Source organism: Pelophylax lessonae, assembly GCF_965119305.1.
Source record: "Pelophylax lessonae genome assembly, chromosome: 8".
NCBI lineage: Eukaryota > Metazoa > Chordata > Amphibia > Anura > Ranidae > Pelophylax > Pelophylax lessonae.
In genome coordinates this window covers 112,608,300-112,627,769 of record NC_138775.1, presented here as the reverse complement: position 1 = coordinate 112,627,769, position 19,470 = coordinate 112,608,300, and the positions used below count along the sequence as shown (strand labels likewise).

General features: G+C 46.1%; 1 protein-coding gene across 1 annotated transcript in view; it reads left to right on the top strand.

Annotated features, from left to right (window-relative positions):
• The window catches only part of CACNA1I (calcium voltage-gated channel subunit alpha1 I), a 2,042,880-nt gene that overhangs the window by 411,923 nt on the left and 1,611,487 nt on the right, over positions 1 to 19,470 (top strand). Inside the window, exon 3 of the mRNA XM_082266478.1 lies at positions 3,737 to 3,834. Coding sequence (XP_082122604.1) covers positions 3,737 to 3,834 — 98 coding nt within the window. The remainder of the gene's footprint in view (positions 1 to 3,736; positions 3,835 to 19,470) is intronic.

The window sequence follows — 19,470 nt, the reverse complement described above, 5'->3', positions numbered from 1 at the left end:
GGATCTTCCAGGAGTAGGTGTCGCATTGTCTACTGTCAGGAGAAATATGTGAACCAAACCCAAGAGAGACAACGCGAGACCTCGCTTTTCGGGAAGCAGGTAAAAGGCAGGTAGGGAAAAGTGGCCAATCGTACATTACCAGACCTCGAGGGTGCAACATGTCCGAGAGGCAGGAAGCTGGAGGAGTTCTATGGGAAACAAAGAAATCCGAATGACCTGGTGCACCTTCTAGTATAGGGAGAAAAAAGAACCTTGTTCGTATAAGTGGCAGAGTCCTTTGTCAGGTGGTGCTTGTTGCCGGCTTGAGGTCTTCATCTAAGTAAGGTACCTGTAGTTGGGAAAGAGACAAAAGGGGGCAAGAGAAAAAAGTGTGGGGAAGAAGATGGGAGAGAGGGGAAAAGAGAGGGAATGAAGGAGAATGGTAGTGTTAAGGAGTAACTTTTTTAGGGCGACACTCCGGATTTTTCTCAAGAAATAGGTCAGCAACGTCACTAGTTCTCTTCTTCGGTTCGAGGTCTGCGGTGAGCCGGTGAAGCAGTGGGACTGCCGATCTCATTGGCAAGCGATTGTGGTGAGGGTCCTTGTCGGGAAGATGAAGATCTTCTGCGTCCCAACTGGAAGTCATCACGTTCCGGGATGGTGCCCATAGATGTTGCTCTGCACAGTTTAGGAGGTTGAAGGCTCCTGAACCAATCTGGGAGGGTGATCTGTTGGAGACCTAGCGTGTTGCAGAACGACGGTAGATCTTCTGGGACACGGAGGTTTTCTGTGCGCCTGTTCACGGAAGCGGAAAGGCAGAATGGAAACTTCCATCTATATTGGATGTTTCTGTGATGAAGTGCATCCAGCAAAGGGCAGAGGTCTCTCCTGCGTTGAAGGGTGATGGGCGACAAGTCTTGAAATATTTTAATCTCTGTACCATTATAAAGGAGATTACGTCTGTCCCTGGCTCCTCTCAAGATGTATTCTTTCAGTCTATAGTTAACAACACAACAAATGATGTCTCTTGGGGGCTCAGAGTCTCTGGATCTCGGTCTAAGAGCCCTGTGTATTCATTCAAATTCGATTGGACCATCAGGGAGTCTTCCCAGAATATTGTTAAAAATTTCTACCGTAGCTCTTGTGATTTGAGCGGGTTCGATTGATTCAGGTAGCCCCCTGAGCCTTAGATTATGGCCGCGGCCTCTGTTATCGAGGTCCTCCATGTGGCGGTGAATTTCTCTAAGTTGGAGGGAATGTGACTCACTTGTGAAGGTCAGGGAGTTGGTGTATTCTTCTAGCATGCTGGCTTTGGCCTCCACTGTTTCAATCCTTCCAGTAATGGGGTGGATATCCCTCTTTATGTCCGCGACAGCGAAAGCCAATGAGGCTTTGATCTCATCCGCTATGGATCTGAGATCCTGAAAGTTCAATGGCGGGGCCTGCGCAGTATTCAGCTGTTGTGCCTGCGATATAGCCCCCATGTCGGCGGATGATTGCGGAGGTGTGGAGTATCCGCTCATCTCCCGGGCAGAATTGGGTGATAGGCGAACGGCGTCAGCATAGGCCCAAGATGAAGCCGGGGCCTCGCGTGAGAGCTGTTGCTGGCGGAACAGGTCGGGGATGCTGCGGCTGTTAAGAGCGGGTGGATCGCGAGGCGAGCGGGACCTGGAGGGAGAGGAATGAGCTGTCGACCTCCCCATGCTCTTTTGGAGACAGAATGCAGGGTGGATGTGCTAATGTTCGGGCTTTTTCCCCGGGTCGGCTGGGAGCAAGGAGATCAGGCGGCCATCTCAGTCCGGCGCCAAGCCACGCCCCCCCGTTCACGTTTTACTTTGTGCACATTTACTCACACATTTTTAGCTCTGCACTATTTTTCTTAATACACTGTAAATATATGCATGTCATATTTTGAATAAGATTTAGAGGTACACGCATCACATTTAGGAAGAACGCTATAACATAAGAGGTATTTGGTGCCACAATTATTTTATAATACCAGTACAACACTTTCTAACTCACCCTAAATTAAGGAATCCACAAATACCAGCGCCTTCTTTATTTATTATTATCAGTTTTATTTTGTGGCATACACAAAAGAAAGGGGCAGCAGGTATTAATTCAATACCATTAAGGAGCAGAACCAGGCGCCTTCACCCATCTAAATATATTATTTGAGAATCCAGTTCGAAAAACACCATGACAGGGAACCGTACTATTACAATATATAAAATGTGATATGCTGGTTGTACCTGATCGGTCGACTTGGGTACATTCATCCAGTCCATAGATGATTCAAATTCAAACTATCTTTGACCAGTTCAGGGGAAGTGAACACTGTGAACTAGACTCCCTCAAAAACGGGCTCTGGCCAGTTCAGTAGATTGTTTTAAAAATAAAAAGCTGGACGCTTTCCTAAATGCACAAAATATAAATGCAAATTAGTATTTAGAGTGAATAACAATGTTGATCCAGGGAGATTCCAATTGCCTCATGAGGATCAGAATTTTTTTTTTTTTTTACCCCACTGGGGCAAATTGGATTATACGTTATTGGGTGCCTTCTATACCCCAACTGCAGGTATAGGATTGTGTATATCAAGGTTTTCTAATTTGGTGTGTTTTTTATTTATTGGCTGAATATGGACTAGTGTCTTTTTTTTTAACCTGTCTAACTATGTAACTATTGTCAATTAAATTATGTAACACTGGGGCTGAAGTATTAAAGGTAAATAGTCAGTACACTGAAAGTGCACTTGCTCTAGTTCTGAGGGGAACCTGCAAGGAAAATAAAAAAACAGCATTTTTGCTTGCACATGATTGGATGACAGAAATCAGCAGAGCTTCCCCTTATTTCAGATCTTCTACTCAGATCTACAGCCATTGCACTTCCAAGTGCAGAGTGGATTTGCCTTTTTGGTAAATAAACCCCTATCTCACTGTGTAATTATGTGAAACTAAAGAAAAAAGCCTAAACAAATAAAGCAGGCACTACATATAGGAATTGGTGAGCTGCAATTTAATACATGTTTGTTTTTTGGTTTAATATTATTATTATTATTCAGGATGTATATAGCGCCAACAGTTTACACAGCGCCTTACAATATAAAAGGGAGACAATACAGTTACAATACAATAAAATACAAGAGGATTATGAGGGCCCTGCTCAGAAGAGCTTACAATCTAATGGGGTGGGGCAGGTGTTACAGGAGGTTTTAACAGTAGGGAATAAGCTGATGGAAGATTAGTGATAGGCTTCCCCAAAGAGATGAGTTTTCAGGGATCGCCTGAAAGCAGCTAGAGTAGGAGATAGCCGTACAGGTTGAGGTAGAGCGTTCCAGAGGATGGGAGAGGCCCTGGAGACGAGCATGGGAGGAGGAGACAAGGGAGCTTGAGAGTAGGGGGTCTTGAGAGGAGCGGAGAGGATGGTTTGGGTGATATTTGGAGACAAGATTGGTAATGTAGCTCAGGGCAGAGTTGTGAATGGCTTTGTATGTTGTGGTTAGTATTTTGAATTTAATTCGCTGGGCAATCAGGAGCCAGTGTAGGGATTGGCAGAGCACTTTAACATGTACTTCTAGGTCAAACGCAGTACACAAGTTCCCCTACTGTATTTTAAATGGGACATAATGTAAATCTGAACTAAGGTAGCTGGTTGAATATCTCCTTTACTATCTACTTTTATCTCCTGTACCTAATGAAGACAACTTTTGTATTATCTTTAATGTAACTTCCTCCCATTATCTCTTTATTTGCAGGATGGTGGAATACTCTCTGGATCTGCAGAATATAAACCTGTCTGCAATCCGAACTGTGCGTGTCCTCAGACCACTGAAGGCCATCAACAGAGTACCTAGTAAGTGTCCTATTTCAACAGTAGGGATAGGCAGCTTTTGCCTCTCAATTTGTTTTCAGTCACATATCCCAACATGCTCTATAAGATTGCAGTTGTAGAACATGCTGAAAGCCATAGCTGGAAAGTCATATGCTGCTTTTGTATATTCTACCCAGATATCTCTTAACTCAAGTTTGTTTTTGTTGTCAATAAGATGTGGGTGGAATTGGGAAAAGTGTTATCTGTTTTTGGTACTCCCCTTAGCTCTATGTCGTCATATCTGTGTACATTTTATTTTCCTAGACTTAAAAATTACAATTCTGTTCTAACTTGATAATCACATAAACACCATTCAAGTTGAGTATAATAACCTAGCTTATCCAGACCTGTAGCTAAGGGTATCCACTATGTGTTCCACCCCCCTCTCCCTGTATTTTTTGTACTGTCTGTCTGTCCATACTGTACTTCTTCTCTCAGGGCCAAATCTGCCTTTAGCTCTTCATCTCATCGCCTGTCTTTCAACGGCCAATCAGCGGCTTACCTTTGTTACTAAGCCCCGCCCATTCCATGCGTCCTCGTCCAGTTGTGTCACGTAAGTGCTTGATTCTTTTATGTACTTTAATGTTTCTCTCGGCTGGTTGTTTACATTGCTTCTAAGTCATTGTGCCATTCACCTTTAGGACAGTTAACTAAGATACTGTTATCCCAAAATTTTATACAATCATTCCAGAGCCTGCTGACAAAATTTTTACAGTGTCTAGATAGCAAGCGCTTGGAATGTCAAAAGTTTTCCAGTTCTGATGTAAGTTTTCATTATATAAAATGTAATTAACGTGTAGAGTTAACAGACCAGCTGCAGTGCTGTCAAGGCTTTCATATCCACAAATGAATGATTACAGGTTCATTCAGTTGATTATAGAGATATTAGAGCTGTTGTCATCACTGGTACTCTAGCCATGAGAAAATGAAGAGCATACAATGGAACTCTAATGAGACCTGCACATATCGCTCAGGACATGATTACATCCTATGTGACACTCTCAGAAGCAGTTCAACAATCAGAAAGAATCATCGTTAAAGTGGGTGATAACAAAATTAGAAAGACAAAACCTATTTTCATGAGATTCGATTTTGATCCCTGTTTTATGAAGGGCTTTTGGCTCAATCTGGCCCGATTTCACTTGTTTTGTCTATTAATGTGGCTACTCAAAGTTACAAATAAAGATAAAACTGGTAAATGAAAGTGAGGGTAAATCAAAAATTTTGAGCTGCCAACAGGGCAGGAAGAGAGGGAAATGTCTTTCAATGGGGACAATTGTTCCCATTACAGCTGCCTAAGAGAGAATTTCCCTCACATTGGAAATATATTTTCTCACTTTCCTTTGAGTCTACAGGGCAGAAGATAAAGGAAAAGGGAAGGAGACACAGATTGCCAAAAAAAAAAAACATTTTGAACTCCATCCCCCATTTTATCCAAGAAGTAAAAAAAAAAGTCTTGACTTTAGATATGCTTTAATAAACTAATAGAATTTAACAAGACTCGTGATAGTATACTCAAGGTCAGCGTTTCCCAATTGGTGTTCCGCAGAACCCTAGGGTTCTGCAAGAACAAAATTGGGGTTCCGCAGCATTTTGCCACATCAAAGATGGCTGCCACTACCTTCTGTTTCTGGAAGGTCAGAAACAGCAGTGATCACAATCTCATAAGATGGGCGGGACAATTCTGGACTGGGGATGGGACCAGCACTGAGGCAGCTGCCTGAATGAACTTTTTACATTAACCAGGAGGTGATTGGCTGCTAGGAGGCGGTCCTAGCAACCAATCACCAGCTTGCTAATATGAAAGGTTAACCTAGCAGCTCCCGCACCCCATCCAGTGCTGGTGTGTCTCTGCCTTCAGTTGAGGATTGTCCCGCTTCCTTCTCCTCGCTCTGTGTAAGGTAGGAAAGTGCAGGGAGCAAAGGACATGGCTGTGATCTTGTGAAGGATGGGGAGCAGGGTCATGTGAAGGGGGACAATGTTGTGGGGGGTATGTGAAAGGGGAAGTGTGGTGGGGGGGATGTGAAGGGAGACAGTGCTTTGGGGGTGTGTGAAGGGGCAGTGCTGTGGGGGGGATTTTTACGGAGACAGTGCTGTGGGGGGCATGTGAAGGGAGACAGTGGTGCGGGGGGGATGTGAAGGGGGCAGTGCTGTGGGGGGGGGGTGTGTGAAGGGGGCAGAGCTGTGGGGGGATGTGAAGGGGGCAGTGCTGTGGGGGATGTAAAAGAAACAGTGCTGGAGGGGTGACATGTGAAGGGGAACAATTTTGTGGAGGGGATGTGAAGGGGCAGTGCTGTGGGGGGAGGGATGTGAAAGGGGCAGTGCTTTGGGGTGATATGTGAGGGGGGATAGTGTTGTGGGGGGACGTGAAGGGGGCAGTACTGTGGGGGGGGGGATGTGAATGGGGCAGTGCTGTGGTGGGGATGTAAAGGGGGCAGTGCTGTGGGGGGATGTGACTGGGGGATGTGAAGAGGGCAGTGCTGTGGGGGGATGTGAAGGGGGCAGTGCTGTGGAAGGGTGTGAAGGGGCAGTGCCGTGGGGGGATGTGAAACGAGCAGTGCTGTGGGGGGATGTGAAACGAGCAGTGCTGTGGGGGGGAAGGGAAGGGGGCAGTGCTGTGGGGGGGTGTGAAGGGGGCAGTGCTGTGGGGGGCATGTGCAGGGGGCAGTGCTTTGGGGGGGATGTGAAGCCAGATATAAAAGAATTTGCCAGCAAAAGAGAACATTACAATCTGCTCATTAAAAGGTTTGCGCTGTGCCGTGCCGCGCCACTCTATGGCACACATTTTTTTGTTGGGGTTCCACATTTTTGCTCTACCATGTCAAAGGGTTCCATGGGAAAAATTTATTGGGAAACCCTGCTCTAGGTGATAACATGAAAGGTCTTATCCACCCTGCATCAAAATCAGTAGTAGGTTTGCCATCGCATTGACCTGTGAGCTAAACCCATATCAGCATAATATAAATGGTATTATACTGCCAAAACTGTGATACTATGTTTTTCAAATTAGAGTTTACTGGTTTTGATGTACAAGAGGATAAATAGAATATATTGATCCTAAAGTCAATTTAAATGACCAATTATGTGAATGAGAAAATTAAGAATAACCTTTTTTTTTGTAATTGACTGAATACCGCTTCACCTTATCCATTTAGCTATAGGAACATTCCCTTTGGAAAGTGAAAATTCAGTATTATTAGTAAACCGAGAATACTGGGTTGCCACATGAATGGATGCCTAACATTAGACCTGGTGATCTTATATTAGGGCTGGTAATCTCCTTTGGCAGCTATACATGGCAACTAAAAAAATTCAGGTTGTTGATCTTGAAAAATGATTCAGTTATGAGCGATCAAAACATACTCCACCAGGATTTTCAGTCACTTGTGTTTCTAAGAAATTCAGGATTAGTACTAAATCAACGAAACATACAAACCATTGCAGCTTTTATAGTATTGTATGGTGTTACTAAAAATACATTTCTGGTAAGATGTGGTAATTAGGGGGAATAGCCATAGCGTAATTTTTGTTTGGTTAAGGGAATGAAGAAATAAATATTGCTATATTCTGCCAGGATAGCACTACAGTAGTCTGTCTTCGAGTCTCAGGTTATTATAAAAAGGAGGGAGAGAAAAGGCGGATAAAGAGCCCAGTCACCACAGTCAGGTCTATAGCTGTGCATTTAATGCACACATTTTATGTTGCGCATTAGCATGCAGTGTGGTAAAGGAATTGTAAAGACAGGAAGGTTTTTTATTTTAATGCATTCTAATTTTCCTTTCCTGATGGACTCCATGGCAGCATACGTATCGGGTTTGGCCCCGCCTCCAAACCTACCCATAGGACACCACTCCCATAAATATTTGTACCTGTTCAGCACACGTGTTCTGTAACTATCCTCCACAGAATCCGGGAGGGAACTCCTGCTGCCATGGAGTCCATCAGGAAAGGAAAATTACGGTAAGTATTTGATATAAATGTTCCATTTTCCTGACAGACTCCATGGCAGCATACGTATCGGGAAATAATCACTCGCCGTACATAACACGGTGGGCAGGTGCTGAACAAAAAGTTTAATTCACTCTGTCAGCTGACAGGACTTGTAAACCAAAATTTACAGAAGAAAGAGACGCTGGCTCAACACAATAGTGAGATAAAAAGGTATTGATAGAAGACCACGAGGCCGCCCTACAGATTACATCGGGAGCTACGTGTCTGGAGACTGCCCAAGAAGTAGAAACACTCTGGGTCGAGTGAGCCGTCACCGCTACTGGAGGGGTCAAGCCCTTAGCCTTGTAAGCCCATTGGATGGCGTGAATGATCCAGGAGGGGATTGACCTTGTGGAAGCTCTTGAGCCTTTACTTTTGCCATGAAAGGCGACAAAAAGGTACTCCGACTTTCTGAAGGGAGATGTGGCATCCAGATACTTCTTGATGCAGCTACCCATGTCCAGTGAATGAACCGGAGAACCCTCCTCCTGTCTGAAGGTAGGTAGCACGATTTCAACATTCTCGTGAAAGACAGATGTCACTTTTGGTCTTGCATCCAACATGGGAATGAGAACGACTCTATCAGGAAAAAATGTCAAGAAAGGCTCTTGAGCCCCAAGGGCCCCACTTTCTGACACTCTCTTCGCTGAAGTCACAGCCACCAGGAAGACCGTCACTAGAGTCAGCTCTTTGATGGTAAGAGACTCAGACGTATATTGTAAGAGATGAGCTAAAAAATCCAGCACCAAAGGAAGGTCCCATTTGGGAAATCTTGGCTTTCTTTGAGGCCTGATTCTAACTGCTTCTTTAAAGAACTGGCGTATCAAGGTATGACTAGCCCAAGAAATACCCGTGAAGGCTGAGATGGCTGACACTTGTACTCTGAGAGAGCTCACTGAAAGCGGGAGATCCAAACCTGATTGCAGGAAGCTCAGAACATCCTGGATTTTAATGGAAGACTGAGGGTCAGGTCTTGCAGCCAACTGTGAGGAGAACCTTGACCAAATTCTTTGGTAAACCCTATTTGTCGTGTCTCTTCTGGCACTGAGGAGCGTAGAAATTGCTTCTTCAGGGCAAGCTAATGTTTGTCACCTCCTCCTCTCAACATCCATACCCTCAGATGTAGACGAGCAGGGCATGGATGCAGCACAGACCCCTGGGACAACAGATCCGGTCTGATGGGCAGTGGGATTGGATCTTGAACACTGAGAAGTGTCAGAAGGGAGAATCATGGCCTGTTGGGCCAGAAGGGAATCACTGCCAATATCTCTACCGCCTCTGACCTGAGTCTCCGAAGAAATTGCAGAATTATCGGTACTGGCGGGAAGGCATAGGCCCTGTGGAACCTCCATTGATCCGAGAGGGCGTCCACCCCGAACGCTTCGGGATCCCTGAACCTTGTGCAGGACTTCACTAACTTGTGGTTGCAGGGGGAGGCGAAGAGGTCGACTTCTGGGGAGAACCCCATTGACAGAATCCAGCTGAATACTTCCCCATTGAGAATGGAAATGTGGAAAGCATGAATGGGAGACAGGTAAATTGCAGATGTGAGTCACCCATGGCAAACTGGAGATACTTCTGAAACCCCTCTGACACAGGGACATGAAAATAAGCGTCCTTTAGGTTGATGGACACCATCCAGTCGGCCGGCTGTACTGTTTGTTGTATGGATAGCAGGGTCTCCATTTTGAATCTTTCTTTCTTTATGAACTGGTTTAAGAAAGTCAGATCTCCTGTATAACTGGTCTCCATGAACCGTTTTTCTTTTGGACCAGAAAAAGCGGAGAGTAGATTCCCTGGCCTCGCTCGGACTCTGGAACGGAAATGACAGCCCCTTGAGATACCAGAGACTCTACGTAGGAAAGCAGAACTTGACGTTTTTCTCCTAGGGATGGTAGAGCTGTAGGCAGAAATCTTGAACTGGGAGTATCTTTGAAGACCCACCTGTGACCTGAGGACCAGAAAAGGCGGAGAGGAGATTCCCTGGCCTCGCTCGGACTCTGGAACGGAAATGACAGCCCCTTGAGATACCAGAGACTCTACGTAGGAAAGCAGAACTTGACGTTTTTCTCCTAGGGATGGTAGAGCTGTAGGCAGAAATCTTGAACTGGGAGTCTCTTTGAAGACCCACCTGTGACCTGAGGACCAGAAAAAGCGGAGAGTAGATTCCCTGGCCTCGCTCGGACTCTGGAACGGAAATGACAGCCCCTTGAGATACCAGAGACTCTACGTAGGAAAGCAGAACTTGACGTTTTTCTCCTAGGGATGGTAGAGCTGTAGGCAGAAATCTTGAACTGGGAGTCTCTTTGAAGACCCACCTGTGACCTGAGGACCAGAAAAGGCGGAGAGTAGATTCCCTGGCCTCGCTCGGACTCTGGAACGGAAATGACAGCCCCTTGAGATACCAGAGACTCTACGTAGGAAAGCAGAACTTGACGTTTTTCTCCTAGGGATGGTAGAGCTGTAGGCAGAAATCTTGAACTGGGAGTCTCTTTGAAGACCCACCTGTGACCTGAGGACCAGAAAAAGCGGAGAGTAGATTCCCTGGCCTCGCTCGGACTCTGGAACGGAAATGACAGCCCCTTGAGATACCAGAGACTCTACGTAGGAAAGCAGAACTTGACGTTTTTCTCCTAGGGATGGTAGAGCTGTAGGCAGAAATCTTGAACTGGGAGTCTCTTTGAAGACCCACCTGTGACCTGAAGACACCGTCCTGACAGTCCAGGGGTCCTGAATAGTGTTGAGCGAACACGGACTGTATTATTCGTGTTCGTACCGAATAATTGGATTTTTTGTACCCGAACACGGACACGGACACTTTACTGTATGTTCGGGTAAAAATCCGTGTTCGGTCGTTTTATTTCCGGGTTTTGCATGCTTTGGCGCTCTTTTCATGGCGGGCTTTCAACAGCCAATCAACAATCGTTTAACTGGTGTGCCTTAAGCCATCCCAGCCATGCCTGCAAATGTCTCAGTAGCTGTGATTGGCCGTCTGAAGCATGTGACCAAGTCTTTATAAGTTCGAGGCAGCCGTAGCGGCGTCATTATGCTGCTTAGATTCAGGGACAGAGCACACATCAACGTGCTGGCTGCTGATTAGGGAAAGATAGGCAGGAAAAAACCATTTGTGTCCGGATAGAATTGAGGGACAGGTCGGAGTGTTTAGGCAGGGCGAGTTGTAGGCATTTTAGGGATAGAGTCTGCTGAATTATAGGGTCAGTGTCTTCTACAAACTACAATCGATATTGCTGTGTGGGGGGTGGGGTGAATCTGCACTCAATCCTGATCTACGATCTCTTCTCAATCCTGTTAGGGACAGAGTCTGCTGAATTTTAGGGAAACTGTGTTCTACAAACTACAATCGATATTGCTGTGTGGTGTGGGATTGGAGATAGGCAGGTGTCAGTGATCCACATCCATTTTTCTGTGTGTGAGCTGCAGTGAACACAATCTTTTTGGGCTGCAGTGAACACAATCTTTTTGGGCTGCAGTGAACACAATCTTTTTGGGCTGCAGTGAACACAATCTTTTTGGGCTGCAGTGAACACAATCTTTTTGGGCTGCAGTGAACACAATCTTTTTGGGGTGCAGTGAACACAATCCTTTTTGGTGTGCAGTGAACACAATCTTTGTGGGGTGCAGTGAACAAAATCCTTTGTGGGGTGCAGTGAACACAATCTTTTTGGGGTGCAGTGAACAAAATCCTTTTTGGGGTGCAGTGAACAACATCCTTTTTGGGGTGCAGTGAACACAATCTTTTTGGGGTGCAGTGAACAAAATCCTTTGTGGGGTGCAGTGAACACAATCTTTTTGGGGTGGAGTGAACAACATCCTTTTTGGGGTGCAGTGAACAAAATCCTTTTTGGGGTGCAGTGAACAAAATCATTTTTGGGGTGCAGTGAACACAATCTTTTTGGGGTGCAGTGAACACAATCTTTGTGGGGTGCAGTGAACACAATCTTTTTGGGGTGGAGTGAACAACATCCTTTTTGGGGTGCAGTGAACAACATCCTTTTTGGGGTGCAGTGAACACAATCTTTTTGGGGTGCAGTGAACACAATCTTTGTGGGGTACAGTGAACAGAATCTTTGTGGGGTGCAGTGAACACAATCTTTGGGGGGTACAGTGAACACAATCTTTGTGAGGTGCAGTGAACACAATCTTTGTGGGGTGCAGTGAACACAATCATTGTGGGGTGCAGTGAACTCAATCTTTGTGGGGTACAGTGAACACAATCTCATACTTCTGAAGGTTTGAGGGTGCTGCCTGTTCCATACTCCCCCTACTCCTCATCTAGCCTTTTAGGGGTACAAACAATAGTAATTGGGGCCTAGTGTGGTTGTGTACGTGTGATATACATACACTTTTTTGGGATCATATTTTCTATTCCGCTATTTAATCAAAAACCTTTGGGGATCAGTTAAATTGGGGGATAGTCTGTGTTGGTACGTGTGAGAGAGATCCACCTTTCCAAGTTGTTGGGGTTCATCTCATACTTCTGAAGGTTTGAGGGTGCTGCCTGTTCCATACTCCCCCTACTCCTAGCCTTTTAGGGGTACAAACAATAGTAATTGGGGCCTAGTGTGGTTGTGTACGTGTGATATACATACACTTTTTTGGGATCATATTTTCTATTCCGCTATTTAATCAAAAACCTTTGGGGATCAGTTAAATTGGGGGATAGTCTGTGTTGGTACGTGTGAGAGAGATCCACCTTTCCAAGTTGTTGGGGTTCATCTCATACTTCTGAAGGTTTGAGGGTGCTGCCTGTTCCATACTCCCCCTACTCCTAGCCTTTTAGGGGTACAAACAATAGTAATTGGGGCCTAGTGTGGTTGTGTACGTGTGATATACATACACTTTTTTGGGATCATATTTTCTATTCCGCTATTTAATCAAAAACCTTTGGGGATCAGTTAAATTGGGGGATAGTCTGTGTTGGTACGTGTGAGAGAGATCCACCTTTCCAAGTTGTTGGGGTTCATCTCATACTTCTGAAGGTTTGAGGGTGCTGCCTGTTCCATACTCCCCCTACTCCTAGCCTTTTAGGGGTACAAACAATAGTAATTGGGGCCTAGTGTGGTTGTGTACGTGTGATATACATACACTTTTTTGGGATCATATTTTCTATTCCGCTATTTAATCAAAAACCTTTGGGGATCAGTTAAATTGGGGGATAGTCTGTGTTGGTACGTGTGAGAGAGATCCACCTTTCCAAGTTGTTGGGGTTCATCTCATACTTCTGAAGGTTTGAGGGTGCTGCCTGTTCCATACTCCCCCTACTCCTAGCCTTTTAGGGGTACAAACAATAGTAATTGGGGCCTAGTGTGGTTGTGTACGTGTGATATACATACACTTTTTTGGGATCATATTTTCTATTCCGCTATTTAATCAAAAACCTTTGGGGATCAGTTAAATTGGGGGATAGTCTGTGTTGGTACGTGTGAGAGAGATCCACCTTTCCAAGTTGTTGGGGTTCATCTCATACTTCTGAAGGTTTGAGGGTGCTGCCTGTTCCATACTCCCCCTACTCCTAGCCTTTTAGGGGTACAAACAATAGTAATTGGGGCCTAGTGTGGTTGTGTACGTGTGATATACATACACTTTTTTGGGATCATATTTTCTATTCCGCTATTTAATCAAAAACCTTTGGGGATCAGTTAAATTGGGGGATAGTCTGTGTTGGTACGTGTGAGAGAGATCCACCTTTCCAAGTTGTTGGGGTTCATCTCATACTTCTGAAGGTTTGAGGGTGCTGCCTGTTCCATACTCCCCCTACTCCTAGCCTTTTAGGGGTACAAACAATAGTAATTGGGGCCTAGTGTGGTTGTGTACGTGTGATATACATACACTTTTTTTGGATCATATTTTCTATTCCGCTATTTAATCAAAAACCTTTGGGGATCAGTTAAATTGGGGGATAGTCTGTGTTGGTACGTGTGAGAGAGATCCACCTTTCCAAGTTGTTGGGGTTCATCTCATACTTCTGAAGGTTTGAGGGTGCTGCCTGTTCCATACTCCCCCTACTCCTCATCTAGCCTTTTAGGGGTACAAACAATAGTAATTGGGGCCCAGTGTGGTTGTGTACGTGTGATATACATACACTTTTTTGGGATCATATTTTCTATTCCGCTATTTAATCAAAAACCTTTGGGGATCAGTTAAATTGGGGGATAGTCTGTGTCGGTACGTGTGAGAGAGATCCACCTTTCCAAGTTGTTGGGGTTCATCTCATACTTCTGAAGGTTTGAGGGTGCTGCCTGTTCCATACCCCCCCTACTCCTCATCTAGCCTTTTAGGGGTACAAACAATAGTAATTGGGGCCTAGTGTGGTTGTGTACGTGCGAGATACATACACTTTTTTTGATCATATTTCCTATTCCGCTATTCAATAAAAACCTTTGAGGATCAATTGAATTGCGGGATAGTCTGTGTCGGTACGTGTGAGAGAGATCCACCTTTCCAAGTTGTTGGGGTTCATCTCATACTTCTGAAGGTTTGAGGGTGCTGCCTGTTCCATACTCCCCCTACTCCTCATCTAGCCTTTTAGGGGTACAAACAATAGTAATTGGGGCCCAGTGTGGTTGTGTACGTGTGATATACATACACTTTTTTTGGATCATATTTTCTATTCCGCTATTTAATCAAAAACCTTTGGGGATCAGTTAAATTGGGGGATAGTCTGTGTCGGTACGTGTGAGAGAGATCCACCTTTCCAAGTTGTTGGGGTTCATCTCATACTTCTGAAGGTTTGAGGGTGCTGCCTGTTCCATACCCCCCCTACTCCTCATCTAGCCTTTTAGGGGTACAAACAATAGTAATTGGGGCCTAGTGTGGTTGTGTACGTGCGAGATACATACACTTTTTTTGATCATATTTCCTATTCCGCTATTCAATAAAAACCTTTGAGGATCAATTGAATTGCGGGATAGTCTGTGTCGGTACGTGTGAGAGAGATCCACCTTTCCAAGTTGTTGGGGTTCATCTCATACTTCTGAAGGTTTGAGGGTGCTGCCTGTTCCATACTCCCCCTACTCCTCATCTAGCCTTTTAGGGGTACAAACAATAGTAATTGGGGCCTAGTGTGGTTGTGTACGTGTGATATACATACACTTTTTTTGGATCATATTTTCTATTCCGCTATTTAATCAAAAACCTTTGGGGATCAGTTAAATTGGGGGATAGTCTGTGTTGGTACGTGTGAGAGAGATCCACCTTTCCAAGTTGTTGGGGTTCATCTCATACTTCTGAAGGTTTGAGGGTGCTGCCTGTTCCATACTCCCCCTACTCCTCATCTAGCCTTTTAGGGGTACAAACAATAGTAATTGGGGCCCAGTGTGGTTGTGTACGTGTGATATACATACACTTTTTTGGGATCATATTTTCTATTCCGCTATTTAATCAAAAACCTTTGGGGATCAGTTAAATTGGGGGATAGTCTGTGTCGGTACGTGTGAGAGAGATCCACCTTTCCAAGTTGTTGGGGTTCATCTCATACTTCTGAAGGTTTGAGGGTGCTGCCTGTTCCATACCCCCCCCTACTCCTCATCTAGCCTTTTAGGGGTACAATTAATAGTAATTGGGGCCTAGTGTGGTTGTGTACGTGCGAGATACATACACTTTTTTTGATCATATTTCCTATTCCGCTATTCAATAAAAACCTTTGAGGATCAATTGAATTGCGGGATAGTCTGTGTCGGTACGTGTGAGAGAGATCCACCTTTCCAAGTTGTTGGGGTTCATCTCATACTTCTGAAGGTTTGAGGGTGCTGCCTGTTCCATACTCCCCCTACTCCTCATCTAGCCTTTTAGGGGTACAAACAATAGTAATTGGGGCCTAGTGTGGTTGTGTACGTGTGATATACATACACTTTTTTTGGATCATATTTTCTATTCCGCTATTTAATCAAAAACCTTTGGGGATCAGTTAAATTGGGGGATAGTCTGTGTTGGTACGTGTGAGAGAGATCCACCTTTCCAAGTTGTTGGGGTTCATCTCATACTTCTGAAGGTTTGAGGGTGCTGCCTGTTCCATACTCCCCCTACTCCTCATCTAGCCTTTTAGGGGTACAAACAATAGTAATTGGGGCCCAGTGTGGTTGTGTACGTGTGATATACATACACTTTTTTGGGATCATATTTTCTATTCCGCTATTTAATCAAAAACCTTTGGGGATCAGTTAAATTGGGGGATAGTCTGTGTCGGTACGTGTGAGAGAGATCCACCTTTCCAAGTTGTTGGGGTTCATCTCATACTTCTGAAGGTTTGAGGGTGCTGCCTGTTCCATACCCCCCCTACTCCTCATCTAGCCTTTTAGGGGTACAAACAATAGTAATTGGGGCCTAGTGTGGTTGTGTACGTGCGAGATACATACACTTTTTTTGATCATATTTCCTATTCCGCTATTCAATAAAAACCTTTGAGGATCAATTGAATTGCGGGATAGTCTGTGTCGTTACGTGTGAGAGAGATCCACCTTTCCAAGTTGTTGGGGTTCATCTCATACTTCTGAAGGTTTGAGGGTGCTGCCTGTTCCATACTCCCCCTACTCCTCATCTAGCCTTTTAGGGGTACAAACAATAGTAATTGGGGCCCAGTGTGGTTGTGTACGTGTGATATACATACACTTTTTTTGGATCATATTTTCTATTCCGCTATTTAATTTAACTGGGCCTCCATGCGAGACCTGTGTGCCTTGTTGCGCTGTTTTGAGTACTCCACCAACATGGCCAGTGGCAATGACGCCGTTCTCAGCTTAACTATCCCACTTCTATGCCTCCTTGAAAAAACAATTCGGGCGATGATGGAAGAGGATGTGGCACAGGATGAGGAGGAGGAGGAGGATGAAGAGGTAACATTTCCAAGGCTTTCAGGGCAGTCATTCGCAAGGGGCTCCGAGGGTGGGTTCCTGCACACGCAAACGCCAGGGACGCAATTGTCCAGCAGGGGCACAGTTCTGGAGGATGAGGAGGATGAGGAGGAGGAGGAGCTGGAGGAGGAGATGGAACCATGTTCACAGCAGGGTGGCACCCAGGCCAGCTCATGGCCATCACTGGTGCGTGGCTGGGGGGATACAGAGGACACGGACGATACACCTCCCACAGAGGACAGCCTTTCGTTGCCTCTGGGCAGCCTGGCACACATGAGCGATTACATGCTGCAGTGTCTCCACAACGACCGCCGAGTTGCCCACATTCTAACTTGTGCTGATTACTGGGTGGCCACGCTGCTGGATCCCCTTTACAAGGACAACGTACCGTCCTTAATTCACTCACTGGAGCGCGATCGCAAGATGCGCGAGTACAAGCGCACGCTGGTAGACGCCATGCTGCTGGCATTCCCATCTGACAGCGGGGCCACAGTGGAAGCACAAGGCAGAGGAGGAGGAGGAGGAGGTCGCCAACGCAACCAGGGCACCGCCAGCACCTCAGAAGGCAGGGTTAGCATGGCCGAAATGTGGAAAAGCTTTGTCAGCACGCCACAACAAACAGCAGCACCAGCAGCTCAGATGGAACGTCTTAGCAGGAGGCAGCATTTTACCAACATGGTGGAGCAGTATGTGTGCACACGCCTACATGTAGTGAATGACGGGTCTGCCCCCTTCAACTTCTGGGTCTCCAAATTGGGCACATGGCTTGAGCTTGCCCTTTACGCCTTGGAGGTGCTGGCGTGCCCTGCAGCCAGTGTATTATCTGAACGGGTATTTAGCACGGCTGGGGGCGTTATAACAGACAAGCGCAGCCGCCTGTCCAGAGACAATGTGGACAAGCTCACGTTCATTAAAATGAACCAGGCATGGATCCCACGGGACTTTTCCGTACCTTATGCAGAATAGCAATGGATACCGACCTTACCCACCCATTGTTCCATTTTTGCTCTTTCTCACTCTTTTGGGGTGTACCCTCATTTAAAATTTTTGTAAAGAAGCAGCGTTGGCTACCTCGTCCTCCTCCTCAGGGCCAGATTAATGTAGGGGCTATTGGAGCTGCAGCTCCAGGCCCCTACCTTTTATATAGGCCCCGGGTTGGCCATATTCACTGTTACCGCTCTTCTGTCACTTGTAAACACAGAAGTCTGGCTTCTATGCTCGCTTCCCCAGGCAGCACCCTCAGAACCTCCCCACACAGCGTGAAGGCCGGACAAGGAGGGACAGTTGGCGATGCATGGATGTGTTTATGGGCTTCAGAGACAGCATCCCATGTTGAATTAGGCATGCATGGCTGCACCCTTCCTCCTCTGGGTGCATGGCAAGGCACGGCCCTTAAGGCCCTTCAAAATCCTCAGCACCAAGCCCATGATGCTGTTAATCCGGCCCTGGTCCTCCTCCACCGCCGCTTCCACCTACACCGCCCATAGGTGTGCGCAGCCTATTGCATTAAGGTGTGCACCCCAAAGTTGAAATACACATGCATGTGTTTGCCAGCAGGGAGAGTAATGTATCGGGGCCATGTACCTGTAGGCAAGGAGAAATAGAGCAGAGCAGGTCCCAGGGAGATCTTTCCCATCTCCTCACTGGCAATGCTATGTGCCCTAGGTGATTAGGGTGTGCCCAGGCACACCCAGCACACCCTGTGCGCACGCCTATGTCACCGCCACATCCACCACCACCTCAACCTCCCTCCTACTCCATATGGGCCTCGTCCTTCAGAGATGAAGAAGAACATTGTTTTATTTTTCTGTTTTTTTTTTGTTGTTTTAAGTTATTTCCCTATCCACATTTGTTTGCAGAGCACTTGCCATGCTCTTAATTACGTTTTGCTGCCATTTGCAGCACTCTAGCCCTTTCCTTTGGTGTTTTAGAGCCATTTTAGTGCCTTAAAGTTCGGGTCCCCATTGACTTCAATGGGGTTCGGTGTCCGGGAAAAGTTCGGTAAAAGTCCGGGACACGGACCCGGACTTTTTTTTAAAGTTCGGCCGAACCCGTCGAACACGGACATCTAGGTGTTCGCTCAACCCTAGTCCTGAATCGAAGCCGCCCAGACATGACGGAAGGAGAGTAGACGTGCTCCTACTCGGCATGCCTGAGCAGGCCCAACTTCAAAAAGACTTAGTGGGCTCGCGGTCACCAGAGGAAACATTCTTTGAGGTCTTTCTGGAGGATTGCCTAGACCTCCAATTACGGTTGAATTCTCGTCCAGGTCTGTATGTACGGGCCTCCTTGGCCCAATCTATGACGAACTTCCTGTTAGGCTGCCCCTTCTTCACATTGAACTGGCGCCGATCCTGGGGAAGAAACCCAGACTTCCCGCCCGTAGCCCGAGTTATGGCCTCGTCAAGCTTATTTCCAAAAAGGGAGGACCCCTCAAAGGGAATACGGCACCAAACTTGTTTTTCGAAGCCGGATCGGCGACCCAAGGACGGAGCCATTAAGCCCCTTTCGCTGTAACTGAGGACAGCATAACTCTAGCCAACAGACGGATCAGATCTATGGAAGCCTCCCCAAGAAACGACAAAGCCAACCTAAGTTCCTGGATTGGGGAACTCCTGGCCACTTCTTCCGACACTGCTCTGACAGACTCGTCTACTACATCGGCCCACGACTCCATAGCCTTGTAAAGAGCTGCTAAGGCCAGGGCCGGTTTGCAGGCCATACCTGCCGTCAAATAGATCCTTTTCAGATCCAAATC